Raw genomic sequence first — 14,250 nt, forward strand, 5'->3', positions numbered from 1 at the left:
TTTTCCATTACTCAAAAGTACTACGAAACAGACTGCATCTACACTCAAGGAATTAATCCATTTTGGCACCGCTTTAACTGCCACGGCTCCATGCTATGGAATTCTGGGACTGTCACATTCGTGACACGTTTAGGTCGCATCCGATCCGTGCTGCAGGAACAATCTGCTTTAACGACCATGCCATCGAAGTCTCGAATTTGTAGTTTTGTGACACATATTTGGGTCACCTCTGCACTGCCAGAATAACCTACTTTCATGCCACTTTATCCGCCATGCTATGGGGATTCTGGGATTTGCAGTTTTGCCACCCATTTTGGTTGCGTCCGCACTGCAGAAATAACCCGGCTCGACACCACTTTTAACACAATGCTATGGGATTCTGGGAACTGTAGTTATTTGCGACACCGGATAAATCTTGGCTCTTCGTTGAGCACTGCGCAAATGTATAGAAAGGAACGAAGAAGACGAAGCGACCTCTAAAACATAGGCCCCCAATGGCTTTATAGTGGAAAAAATAACAACAACAACGACAACAGCCACTGAACAGCTTTACAAGTGGATAAATATATTAGCAAAATAAATAAAACGCACACGTTTTCCCCCGTATTCAAACAATCTCTGTCTCTTTGACATAAATATCTCATTTTTCCGCATACGTGTATATATATATATATATATATATATATACACATAAACATTGTGTTTTTGTTTTTCCCCTCCGTTTTTTTGGTTCGGTTTTACAAAAGTACCCAAGTGCCTCCAAAATATAATAATAATAATAATAATAACAACAACAACAACAACAAGTAAGGCTCGGGAAATTGAATTTAAAAATACAAAAATAAACTCCTGGTTCACATTTCAAAGGGTCTGAGGTTGGCGGGAGAAAGGGAACGGAGCAATGGCGATTCAAAGAGAATGGTTTTCTCATCTCGATGCTAATTTCTGTCGCCGTTTTCGAATAAACCGCGACCGAACGCAAAAAGGATTTTCAGCCTGGAGTAGTCGATATTCCTCCATCATGTTTCCCCCCCCTTTCTTCGTATCCTTTCGTCTTTTCGTTCCGGCTGGGAAAAGGAACGAAGCGCCGAGGCCTTTTGAAAACTGTTCCTTCGGGAAAGATCTCGCAACGTCTCTGTGGATTTTGCCATTTTGTCTTGTTCACACATTTGCTCTTGGAATAACGGTCCCTTAACATTGAAGCAAACATTACAAGAAAGCAGAGCCAGCTTTTCAACTTTCTTATGGGTGACTCCCTAAAGAAACCTCTGCCAAAGCTATTTTGTAATCATTTTGGGGCCATGATGCTTCCCAAGATAGGATGCTCTCCTCACTTTTAGGATGCTTTTAAGCCCTGGACCAAAAAAGGGGCAAAGGTATTTCTCCTTAAACTAGTACCATACCCTCCAAGATTTCACAGGGGGAAACCGGGATGCATGTGGCCAAGCAAAACCAGAGTGTGGTCAAGATGGCAAAAGTTATGGATGAGAAACGGGTTTTGGGAAAGGTACCCTGAACTTCTCCCATACATTAGGAGCAAGAAGGGCTGTGTCCGCACAGAGGAAAAGAAACATTCTCATCACATTCCCTCTCTGAACAGTTCAGATGATGCATAGGGCCAAAACAGGCAAAGCTCAGGTCCAGTCCCCACTCCAGGGCAATTCTCCGGAGTAAAAAGAATCTCCGTTTGCCCCAAACGAGGCCAGAAACTCCGGAGAACCCCCTGACTCTGTGGACTGCACACCGATGTGGGGATGGGAGGAGAAGCATTGGGAGGTGGGCAGACGCCCATCCATGCGGACATGGCCAACGACACCTTTCCAATCTAGACAGGACCAGGGGGCTTGGCCAAGGAGGGATATGGTGGCATATAACTGGGCACTTGGCTTTCACAGACTATATATGCCAAGATGACATGGGCATCCCACCAACTGGGTAGCAAAACAATAACACTGTGCATCTGGCACCGGCTGATCTATCCGCAAGGATATGCCAAATTACCTGATGCATTGCGTCACGTCTGCTTTGGAAGCTGGGCTTTGGGGGACTCCCTTGAATTTCCACTTGAACATTTGAGGGTCTCTTCTAAGGAACTGTGGGATTGGCATTGACACAGAAAAAGCACATCTTGGGAAACAGAGGGATATTATTGCCTATCCTGAAAATGTGATTCGTTGCCCTCCTCCTGCTCCTCTCACTAATGTTAAAAAAGAGCGACACAGATCCCTTCAAGGAACCATCTTCAAGATGGTCACTGGTAAAACTGGCAGATTACGTTTGGCATGTGAGTTATGGCTTTGGCAGGCAAAAGAGCTGGCTGGCGTTAAGGCAAGAATGTGGAGACAAGTGTCGGGGGGTGACACTGTCTGGATCAGGATTAAAAATTGGATTGAGAGCTTGTGATCAAGTCCACTCTCATTAGCTTTGGGAAAAGTCAGGTTCAGGCTTCACCAACACGGCAGGCAAATCCCGCTTCCTCTCAAACCGAATGTTCGTACACGTCTGGGGCATCTTCCTTCGGTCCTGTAATAAAGAACAAGAATGTGAGCTTATCACACTAAAGCACATTTAAAGCATCCCACAAATGAAGCAGAAATGGTGAGCAATTGCACGAATGCTTATCATACACAATTGCGCACATAAAGTGATACTGGAAATGCGTTGACGCTGAAGTCCCCAAAGTTAAAAAGATGTGTGTCAACGCTTCTTTGCGATCGCTTTAATGGCGGGTTTTGTGCGACGCCGTGCGAAATTGTTATGCGCGATTACGCGATAATATTCACAGGATAAACACATACCCCAGCAGCAATGCTTTCCATTTAGGGCCTGGCATGGTAGGGTCACCCTACCTTAAAGAGTGAGGCTTATCCTTACCCTGAAGGTGTTGCTGAGTTTGGCAGCTGAGGTAAGTGCTTGTGTCCGTCCCTGAATGCTCCCCAGATGATATTGCCCCACAGTCCAGGAGCTCTGACCCGTCCAGTTCCTGCGGAAGATCCACAGCAGAGTGCGGCGCTAAGCATGGCAAAACTTGGGGTGAGGCTGCGGGAGGATCTATGGAGGGGCTGTTTGCCAGGAGAGGCTCAACCTCTTGGGGGTTGTTGGGACTGGAAGGATTGGGGAGATTAAAATCTCGGGGCACGTTGGAGTCTTTGTAGGGAGAGGGCTGGGAAGTCTCAATGGGGCATTTCCATCTCCGCCGACTGGGATGGATTTGCAGGTAGCGTTTCTGAGAAGTCCACGGCCCAACAGCTCCGGCTGGGTCATCGGCTATTGCGCCAAAGTCAGATCCCTCTGCAAAAGAGAATGCATGCTGTCCTGGAGGCAAAGATGTGCTTTGGCCAGTTTGGGAGACCTCTGCTTCAAGCAGCTGGATTCTCTCTGCCTTTTTTGGCACCGGGACGCGATGGGTCTTGGACCTGGAATATTTGGCTTTGCGTTGACTGGGCTCTTGACTTGACCTGCTGTTCCGACTGTCCGAAGGCGGCGGGCTGCGTCCGTAATGGTGATGCCTGTGGTGGTGGTGATGAAAATGGACATGGCTACTGGCCTGGTGGGCTCTGCCTGCTATCGCAGAGTCAACCGATCGCGGCCTGGGGTCCTTCCACGAAGGAGCGGTCGCCGACCTGTCTTCCGCAGCCGCCTTCTCCGAACTGCAGAAGGCAAATGGATCGTAATCGCTGCTCAGTGAGCTACGGAAAGTAGAGCAGCTTCCATGGATGGCCTGCAAACTGACATCAGTGCAATTCAATATGGAGTCGCTGGAGGAGCCGTGGCAAGGCCCTGAGCTGGAGTCGCTACCGGGTCCGTCAGGGAGGTACCCGCTCGGCTCCGTGACATAGCTCTCCCCCGAGCCACTGCTGTGATGGTGGTGGTAGTGAAGGTGATGATGCCTCCCTTGTCGGATTCCCCGATGGAGCGGAGCAGCACGATTCGCCTTGGCAGCAAGGGTCCCCCGGAGACCTTGGCGGCATGAAGGCGGGTGCTGAAGTAGGCAAGCCCTGCCGTTACGGGAGGGGAGAGCCTGCCGCTCACATGCCGAAGACTCCTGGGATTGAGGGACCAACCGGCCTCGGGAAAGAGGGGTCTGGTGGCCGCACCAAGGCTCCAGCCCTCTTGGCCTGTAGGGCAGGTAATGCACAGTCCCCAGATCCAGCTGGGAGAGCTCTGGGGAGTGGAAGAATGGGTGGCCATGGGGAAGTGCCGAAGAGCAGTTCCCGGGAGGGAGAGTCCGTGGGAAATGGTGCAAGGCGCGCGTTGGGTGCTGCCGGAAAAAACGAGGCCTCTGCCCGGGTCCTGGGCGATGTGGATCTTCGTGGGAATGCACAGGCAAAGCGGAGAGTGCTCCGTCTAGGAAAGGGGGGAAAAGAGATGAAGTCAGCTTTGAACAAGTGAGCGGGAGTGGTTTTTCTCCCCATGGAAATCCTTTTTTCTCACTGATCTCTCCACTTTGCAAATTGGCTTGCAATGCCCTCATGTGCCGAGGCGGGAATGGAGCAGAGTCAGGCTCTATCATGTCTCCACTTGTGTTCCTTCATTTTCCTAAGTGGAAGGGCTACTTGGACGACGTAAGCCTTCCCCAGAGGAGAGCTGGTTGCACCTTACTGGGATACCAACCCTCTCCACTTACACTTACCAACGATGTTGAACATGCACAGAGGGCAGGTTTGATGCTCTTGAAGCCAAGGGTCCACACAGCAGCGGTGGAACTCATGGAAGCAGGTAATGATCCGCAGTTCCTGCAAAGAAAGACACAAGTCAGGGACGAGACAGAAAGGTCCTACTGCAGTACTCTGAGTATTGATAAAGTATTTGTATCTCCAGGAAAACAATTCAATTTAGAAAAGAACCAGAGCCTAAATGGGAAGTCGAAGGCTGTAGCATACACATACCCCAGCAGCAGTGCGCATATATCGGAGCTGAAACGTACAGGAGGTAAATATTAAAATGCATTCATTTCAACGCAAATGACTAATGCAATTACTGCCTCAATTTGCGGTTTCGTGCATGCTGCCAAATGCAGGGATATAATGCAACCGATTAACATAGCCAATGCCCTTGCCAGTCACCAGGAAAACAGTCTGCCAGTTACCAGCCAAACAGAAAACCTTGGTTTTGCAAGGATTTCAAAGCCTGCTCCAGTCAATGGGAACCGGAAGCTTTTCATAGGGTTGTAACATGAGAACTCACGCTTCTCTGGAGCAGTGTAAAAGAACCAAATAACATTTTTTTCCGAACGTGTTTTTAACCTACAGGGTGTATTTTTAAAGAAGTCTCTTCCTGGGGCTGAGAGAGTGTGACTTGCCCAAGGTCCCTCACTGGGTTTCACGGCTGAGCGGAGAATCGAACCCTGGTCTCCAGGCATACACATAATGAGACACCTTGGAGATGAGACCCAGGTCTAAACATGAAATTAATGTGCAATGGAAGTGCTGTACTTGTTTAGAGGACCCCACAAGGACCAGGCCAGAAAGGGCCCTGCTCTCACCTGGCCCTCGCTGAACTCCTCCAAGCAGATGGCGCAGATGGGGGCAGAACTGCAAGAGCTGGCAGAGTCTCGGTTTGGGGGTCCTTGGCGTCGGCGGCGGGCCTGGTACCTCCGCGTGGCCAGCTGGTTGATGGCTTGGAGGGTCTCCTCTTGCACACCAGTCTGCGGGGAAAGGACAAAAGCATTGAGGGATCGGAAACGGAAGCGCACCATGCAAAGGCTAGCAGTTTCTATCTGCTGGGGTTTGGAGACTATCAATGCAACCCTTTCTTTGCAGTTTCGATAAAATCATAGAGTGGAGGCCTATGTAGAAAGATCTTGCAGCACCTTTGGGACTCACTGAAAGAAAGAAGATGGCAGCATGAGCTTTCGTAGACTTCAGTCTACTTCCAAATGCATCTGAGGAAATAGACTTTAGTCTATGCAAGCTCCTGCTGCCTACTTCTTTCTTTGTCTGAGCCTCAAAGGTGCTACAAGATCTCTCTACATACTGATTCTACAGACTAACATGGCTATGTCTATGAATAGACTGGAGGAGTCTTACAAGTCGTCTCTTCCAACACACGTGACACTTAGTGCAGAAAAAGCTTTTAAACAGGGCTCTCATATCAGCTCTTAACCTCTTCTTCTCCAGGCTAAACATACCCAGCTCCCCAAGTCTCTCTTTTAATAGGGCTTTATGGTTTCCAAACCTTCCATTTTGGCCGCCCTCCTCTGGACATTCCGGCTGGTCAGCATCTTTCTGAGTTGCGGTGTCCAGAACTGGACACATGAGTTACCGCAATGAGTTGATACCAACCGCTGTGATGCCACTGAGCGGATGGTACACACAGCAGGGAAGTATCCCAGCCCTTTAGTCGATAGGGCCCATCATCCCATGTATCCACTAAAGAGAACAGGGGCTCTAGGGAAACATTTATAGATGGGTGACCCCCATAAGGTCCTTACCTGATTCCTCCTTGGCTGGCAGCGAGTGCGGGCGATGAAGATGATAACAATGACCAAGCCAGTGCTGATAACAGTGAGCAGGATCCAAATGTCAAAGTCCGGCTGTTGGGGAAACACAAGAGGTTAATCTTCCATGGCCACTGTTTACACAAAGCCATCACTTTCTCTGTCAACCTGGCCTGCCTCAGAGGATTGTTGTGAGGATAAACCGGCAACGGAGAAGCCATGAGGGCAGGGGAGAAATAAGTCCATTGCTGCCTCGCCAAAATGAAAACTCCCTCCATTCCCTTCAGGACTGCAACCATTTAACATTTTAGCCAAGCATTGAGAAATGCAGTTTGGGCATCCAAAGAAAAGGAATAGGTACCAAAGGGATGCAGTGCACAAGAGATATAAGAGGTCCAGGGGTGAAGGATGTTTAGTTCGCCGCTCTCCGCAATGCTGGAAATTTGGAGAATGGAAAAGAGGACCAGGAGCTGAATCCTGAGAGAGAGAGAGCTACAGAAAACGGAAAGCGTAAAGGACAGAGATGTGGAACATGGTAAGGAACAAGCGTTGAATCAGGGATGGAAACATGAACAAACAAGCCCCAAAAACCGGCAAAGAGGTTCAGTGTGGATGGAACATGATTTGGAAGGAAGCGTGGGGTAAAGAGCTTGTGTTTCTACACAAAGAGAAGATTGTTGGGAGATACGTTGGTGGCTTGTTTCATCAGAGCGCGAAGGATGAAAGCCGGACAGATAGCGATCTCGAAGAGAATGAGACAAAAGGAAAGTAAAGATCGAGCGAGACCAGATCGCTCCGCTGGAGAACCGGATAGCAAAAAGGAAGGAGGAAAATAGGCCTATAATTAGGCAGCCGGGCGAGATCAAAAAGCCGGAGCCTTTCCTCCCCAGAATCGGTGACACAATTGCCGCTTTGAAGAAGGAAAAACAGCCCGGAGAAAGTGAAAGGTTAAAGGGATGGTAGAGAGGTAGAGAAGCCCGAGGCAGAGAGAAAGGCCTGGTGGAAACTGGATGGAGAGCCCAAGCAAAGACCTTTCCATGTGGCTAAATGCTTCCTCAAATAAAGCGCCTTTGGGCACATCTGTACTGTAGAAATGATGCCGTTTGACACCACTTGAGCTGCCAGGGCTCCATTTGGCGAGGCACCAAAAGCTTGAAGACCATGCGGAACTACAAAACCCAGGAGTCCTGGAGATGGAGCCATGCGCACCTATGTTGCAGTGGGTTCATATTCGGTAAAGAGTTTGCCAAATATCTTGCACTGGGTTCATACTGAGTTTGCAAAATATCGGCACCACCCAGAAGCGATACGAGGTCCCAGCCAACGTGTCCTTATCCCCGTTATTTGTGTAGCGACATCAGGAGGAAGAGGGACATCTGATGGGGAAGAGGACTCACCCAAGCCGGCATCTCCTTCACCTCAATCTTCACGTGGGCCTCCCGGTTATTGTTGACCACCCCCATCAAGAGTTCGGCGTCGTGGCCCCAGATCAGGACAACCGGGTGGCTGAGTCCTCGAGGCTTCCTCAACTGCGGAAAAAGGAGGAACCTCAGATGCAAAACACAAACACACACACACATATGTGGAGTCGAAGGCTTTCACGGCCGGCATTAATAGGGTTTTTTTGTGGGCTATATGGCCATGTTCTAGAAGAGTTTATTCCTGACGTTTCGCCAGCATCTGTGGCTTTGGCATCTTCAGGGAATGCATCCTGCTCTCTTCCATGCCAGCATTCTCTGAAGATGCCAAAGCTACAGAGGCTGGCGAAACGTCAGGAATAAACTCTTCCAATCTGGGCAAAATTTGCTCAGAGGGCAAATATTTTCCTAGCAAGATTTGCTCAGAGAGGTTTACCATAGCCTTCCTCAAAGTCTGAGAAAGCGCAATTCGTCCAAGATTGCTTTCCATGGCCTAGTCGAGATTCAAACCCTGCTCTCTGGAATTCCAAGAACTAATACACTTTGACACCACTTTGATAGGATGCATGGTTTATGGCTTTTTGGAAACCTTTGCACTCCATGGTTGCCGCCACAGTTTGACCCGGCTTGAACTGCCCTGGATCCATGCTATGGGATTCTGGCATTTGTAGTTCGGTGACATATTTGGAGCTCTGGTGCCTCACCAAACGACAAACCCCAGGATTCCCCAGCATTGAGCTGCGGCAGTTCAAAGCGGTGTCAAACTGCTGTAATTCTGCAGCACAGATGCAGCCTCAGAAAGAGGTACATCCCCATGTCGAACTCCAGCCCAAGTTATTTATTGCCCTAAATCGCATGCCGCCCTGAGACAGAGGGTAGGATGCAAACATTGAAATACAACCAAGCCTAGCGAGAGGGTCCCTGACTTTCATCCCAGGGAGACGCCAGGCCCACCGTTCGGCAAAGCAAAGGTGGCTTGCCTCAGGCAGAAGCATTTGGGAAGAAGAGAAAATTGTTAGGGCTTTGATTTATTATTGCGTTCCCCCCTCCTTCTCTTTGGAGGAACAAAAGGTATGTTTGCCGGAGGCAGGAATTTAGATGCTCGCTGCCTTGGGGGCTGAAATGTTCTGAAGGAGGACTGCGTCTTGTGCAACAATGCAGGCTGGACCACCATCTTCCTGTATCCAAAGGGATCCAAAGACGAATCTTGGCTGCATGTGCACTGCAGACTTAGTGCAGTTTGCTTTAAATGCTGTGGCTCCATGCTATGAAACAGAGGCCTCCTTACCTGGTCAGCAGCGCTCTGGTCATCTGTAATGTCGAAGAGGACGGCCCGGGCACCCCTCTCTCCCGCCAGTTTGGCCTGCCCAAAAAGACAGGAAAGGAAAAGGGATAAATACAACATATTATTATTATTATTATTATTATTAAATCAGGAGGATGCTCAAACTGCCTCCGTTGTGCCACCTCTGGTCCATGGAGAGATGGCATCATGGCCTGAGCAACCTCTCTCCATCTTCGGTCCAGTTTCAAGCTCTGAATCCAGAGGTTATCAACGATCATTTTTATACAAAGGTCTACCTTTCTTCCTGCATAATGTGCAACATTTCACAGATAAAACCCAGGAGATGTGTGGCCAAGCACCATCAGAGTGTGGTCAAAATGGCAAAAGGCCCTAAGGAGGAAGGATGTACAAGCTCTGAAAGGCTGCAGCGGTTTGCTTTTGCCTAAACCTACAAGGAAGGGCAAGACTGTCTCCTCCTTTCATTTGAGTTAATAGAGTCCAAACAACCAGATTGTGCTTTGAACTCAGTTTGCAGCAATTGAAGTAAGCTGAGGACAAAGCAAGGAAGATGGAAACTGGGACATTTTAACAGCAGCTGGAAAAGTGGGATGGCAGAGGATTAATTGGGCTTCACTCTTTGCAGCGCTAGAAATGTAGCGAACGGATGAAAAATGCATTGCGGGAGGGAGCAGAACCCTTATTTCGGGGAACAACGCTTCGTTCCCTAAATAAATAAATAAATAAATAACCTAATTCTTTAGTTAAATAATTTCTCTACTTCTTTTGGGATGAAAGTTACTTCCTTCCCCTCTTTGTCCTCAGCTCACTTTTGTGGCTGCAAACTGACTTCGAAGTGCAAAAGGTGTTTGCATTCAACGAACTCAGACGGAGGAGAGCGGAGAGGAGTGAGCAGAACCTTGCCCTTCCCAGTCGGCTCAGGCAAAAGCAAACCGCTGCGGCCTCTTTGAGACTGTGCGCTCTTCCTCATCGTCCCTTTCGCCTCTCCTGCCTCGCCACTTTCGCCACGCGTGTCCCAGTTCCCATCTGCGAAAAGTCGGAGGGTGTGCAAAGGTGTGCGCAGCTCTCCGTCGCCTCTTTTTTTGCTCGGGGAGTCAACCAGCCAGCCTTGCAAGTTCAGCTCCGCCTTGCCATGTTCCCCTCCTGCCTGGCTTCTTTCCCTGTCTGGATGGAACAAAAGCCTCCTGTGTTCCCTAGAGAGGAGTCGCAGGAGCCTTGCAGGGCTGCTCCCCCTCCGCCTGCAGCCCGGCCACGTCCCTCGGCCTACCTTAAATCCCCCCCTTCCCCACCCTTTCCGCCCGGGCCGGCTATGGCTCACCTGCCTCCCTTCCCTGCCTCCCTCCCCTGGATCCCATTGGCACTGGGTCCCTGCCAAGAACAGGCCTCAAAACCACCCGCTGCTGGCTGGGCTTCAAAGGCCCTGGGACGCAAACCGCGAGCCCAGCCTCCCCACCCAGCCCAAGGCAGGTGGCTGGCTGGGTTGTTGTTCCACACGGCTTGCAACCAGGAGGAGCGCATGGCTCTGGGAACATGCGGGTCACTACTTCTCCCATGGGTCAAGGCAAAGGGGTGGCAGGCTGCACTGCAGGGATCGACTCGGATGTAGCCGAAAGGCTTGACACCTTTTGGAATCTGCTGCGCATGCTCAGAGGCACTTGCTTGGCCGCCTCGTCCCCAACAACCCCAATATATCAGGGATTACTGTATAGTAGAGATCGACCTCATGTATAAGTCGAGGGCATGTTTTGGGGCCAAAATTAAGGATTTTGATATAACCTGTGGATTGAGTCGAGGGTCAAACTTAAGGGCATGTAACAAAGGATCTAAAGGATGAAGCAAAGGAAAGCAATGCCAAGGAACTTGCAAAATCGCAGGAGGCATAACTGTTTGAAAGATGGATGGATGAAAGAATAGAGTGGGGTTAGTGCTTCCAAGAGAGACACTACAACCATCAAGGGATGGTTTCTGTTTTTATGAGGGTTAAAGTACAGTACTTAACAATGAACCATGGATAAATGGAGGGATATCAAATTGAGGATGAAGCAAGCTTGTGTTCTGCAGAGAACAGGACCCAGAGCAATGGGCGCAAACTACAGGAAAAGAGATTCCACCGAAATATTAGGAAGAACTTCCTGACAGTAAGAGCTGTTCGACAACGGAAGACGCTCCCTCGAAGTCTCCTTCTTTGGAGGCCTTTAAACAGAGGCTGGACGGCTATCCGTTGGGGGGGTGCTTTGATTCTGTATTTGCACATGGATGAAGGGGGTTGGATTGGATGGCCCCTTGGGGGTCTCTTCCAACTCTATGATCCTATGAAATATTTGAACGGATGTCCTGTTGGGGATGGAGGAGGCTTATGTCCTGCAGCTCCGGAATGGATGCAAAATGCAAGAATAAAGGAAAACAACAGGATGGTAGGAGCTGTTTGACAGCGGAATAGTTTGCTGCCTTGGAAAGGGTCTCCTTCTTTGGAGGTTTCCAAGCAGGGTTTGGATCGCGATATCTTGCAGGGAGGGCTTGGATTGTGTCTTCTTGCATGGCAGAAGGAGCTTGGATTGGATGGCCCTTTGGGGTCCCTTCCATGGACCCTCGCACCCGGTTCCTCGCCCATCTCTGGCCTGGCAAGCTCTTGTCAACAGGAGATGAGCAAATGATGGTGGCTGGTTTTTGGCAGAGAAGCGGTTAAGCTGCGTCCCGCCTGGCGCAGAAGGAAGGAAGAGGAGAGGAAGTTTGATGAGCAAAGTGCAGGGTTGGAGCCAGATCTCAGCCTCCCCGCCGCCTTTGATCTGGGCGTCCCTGGGGAGCGTGTGCAAGCAGGTATCCACTTCTGCTTCTCCTTCTTCCAGGCAGGTTGGGCTGCGCAATTACAGGGCCCGCCTGGAGCGCCAGGGGTGTGCATCTGGCAGGGAGGGTCAGAGGTCAGGCGCAGCGTTTCCCAGCTGCGCCGATCAAAGGCCAAGCGGCCTCCGACTCTCCGGCTGCTCCAGGGCTACCTTCTGTGGAAGAAAAGTGGACTCCAGGACCAGCTCACCTGGCCTCCGGGGCCTCATTCCCATGACTTTTTAAACCGGGTTGCAAATCGATTTGAACTGGTTTAAATGACCCTGGTTCACACTTGAACCGATTCAGAGATCCATTTAACCCACGTCTCAGTGTCCTCTCGGAGAAATCAAAGTGCGAACCAGATGTGGATCGGAATCGATTTACGTTTCCCCTCCGTCCGACTGGAGCGGGTCCATTTTGAGTGGGTCCTTGCAAAACATGGGCCTGTCTCGATTTATTTATTTGCCTTGGCCTTCTTCTGACGTCTTGTGCCTTGAAGGCACAAAACAACCTCCCAATCCTTACAATATGGACTAGCATCCTCCTCCATTTCACAATGAAAATTCAGCAGCGGACGCAGATCTTTTCGCATCTCCTTGCAAGACCTGAGCTCTCCAGAAACTCTGGCAAACCATCACAGCTCAGGTTCTGCAAGGCCAGATAAGGTCTGAAAGGCAAGCTTGCGGAAAAGAAACCTGACTCCCTTTTGGAAGAAGGAAGAGTTGCATAAGTGCGCACACAAGCAGAGGCTGACACAAGGCTCCCATCTCCTGCCTCCGGAATGAAAACCAAAGAGGTTTCCAAGGGAAATGACCATTTCATTTAATTTCACCGAAGACGCTGCTGGTTTTGGGCGAGCAAAGAGAGGGCCAGGTGAGTTGGCTCATCATAAAGTGCAGGGCAAATAGGAATATAATATATATGGAAGGAACTTGGCTACGTTGCAAGACACAGCAGCCGGCTAATTTCACGCCTTCCTTTGATCTACGAAACTCAACCCTCGGAGGAGATGACGCCCTTGCCTTTTACCTTCCCTGCCTCAGGACCTTGGCCCTTGCAAAACATGGGCCTATCTCTTATATGTCTTTTAAGGAAGCTGAAATACAATCATCCAAGCCTCAGGTCTGTACGCATGAGCAGATCCACTAGCCATCCAAGAGACCCACCGTATCCAGTGCAAAGTGCAAAACTACATTCCTGTTTCAAAGCCTGGCAGTGGGACCCTAAAAGGTATTCCTTCCTTCAGATGCCCTCACAGCAAAGAAAGTAAAAATCAGGACACGCAGAGAAGGCGAAGGATCATGTCAAACTACAGATCCCATCAGATGGAGTGACAGCACTGACAAGTGATGTCGAACTGCATTATTTCTACAGTGTGGATGCACCCCAGCCTTCCCTGCAGATCTCTTCTGGTCCAGTGGTCTCCAGTCGAGGGACCAAATCTGAAGAAGTCAAAGGCTTTCATGGCCGGCAACCATTGTATTTGTGAGTTTTTCAGGCTATGTGACCATGTTCTAGAAGACTTTATTCCCGATGTTTCGCCAGCATCTGTGGCTTTGGCATCTTCAGAGAATGTAACCCACTCACTTCCGTGCCAGTAGTCTCTGAAGACGCCAGCCACAGATGCTAGTGAAACATCAGGAATAAACTCTTATAGAACATAGCCACGTAGCCCGAAAAACCCACAAAAATGGGTATGTATGGGGCTGGGTGGCGAAGGAAGATTCCCAGCCAGTCCAATTGGGTTTTGCACCTGGAATAGGACAGGAAGCCATCTTGGCCTCAAGCAGGACAATATCTTGGGCCAGTCCTGCATTAGCATTGGAGCCAAGGCCAATGACCGCAGCCTCACCTGCTTTGGGTTGTGAGCAAATCCTTTTAAGATCTTTGTTGCTGATCGCAATGGTTTGGGCGGGACGTTCTCCACCAGCACCAAATATATAGAGATTGGCAAAGCCCTTACCTTGTTGGCCAGCGAGAGGCAAGGATGGCGATCCAGGTCGGGGCGTTCCAGTTTGACGATGGAGACGAAACCGGGGACGGTGTGCTCGTCCTCGCTGGTGTTGCACAGAGACAAGGGGTGGAACTGGGGAGAGAAAGGAAAAGGAGTCAAGGCAGAGCCGAGTGCAAGAAAACTGCTTTGGAGGCAAGGCTGCACTGCGACACTTGGCATGCGGTCAAACATCGCAGTGCAAAGGACTTATGCTGGAGCTTGCTCACTTTCCGTCGCACATCGACTGAGCAGTATTAGACACAAGTCTATTCAA

General features: G+C 49.9%; 1 protein-coding gene across 2 annotated transcripts in view; it reads right to left on the minus strand.

Moving 5' to 3' along the window:
• Nucleotides 1-482: 482 nt before the first annotated feature.
• Nucleotides 483-14,250, minus strand: part of RNF43 (ring finger protein 43) — a 32,469-nt gene continuing 18,701 nt past the window's right edge. For both annotated transcript variants that reach the window (XM_042442514.1, XM_042442516.1), the window contains 8 exons: nucleotides 13,947-14,069; nucleotides 9,146-9,220; nucleotides 7,837-7,968; nucleotides 6,434-6,535; nucleotides 5,486-5,647; nucleotides 4,634-4,736; nucleotides 2,875-4,347; nucleotides 483-2,523 (listed from right to left, as the gene is read on the minus strand). In XM_042442514.1, coding sequence (XP_042298448.1) covers nucleotides 2,480-2,523; nucleotides 2,875-4,347; nucleotides 4,634-4,736; nucleotides 5,486-5,647; nucleotides 6,434-6,535; nucleotides 7,837-7,968; nucleotides 9,146-9,220; nucleotides 13,947-14,069 — 2,214 coding nt within the window. In that variant the 3' untranslated portion in view covers nucleotides 483-2,479. The remainder of the gene's footprint in view (nucleotides 2,524-2,874; nucleotides 4,348-4,633; nucleotides 4,737-5,485; nucleotides 5,648-6,433; nucleotides 6,536-7,836; nucleotides 7,969-9,145; nucleotides 9,221-13,946; nucleotides 14,070-14,250) is intronic.

Source organism: Sceloporus undulatus, chromosome 11 (assembly GCF_019175285.1).
Source record: "Sceloporus undulatus isolate JIND9_A2432 ecotype Alabama chromosome 11, SceUnd_v1.1, whole genome shotgun sequence".
Classification (NCBI taxonomy): Eukaryota; Metazoa; Chordata; class Lepidosauria; order Squamata; family Phrynosomatidae; genus Sceloporus; species Sceloporus undulatus.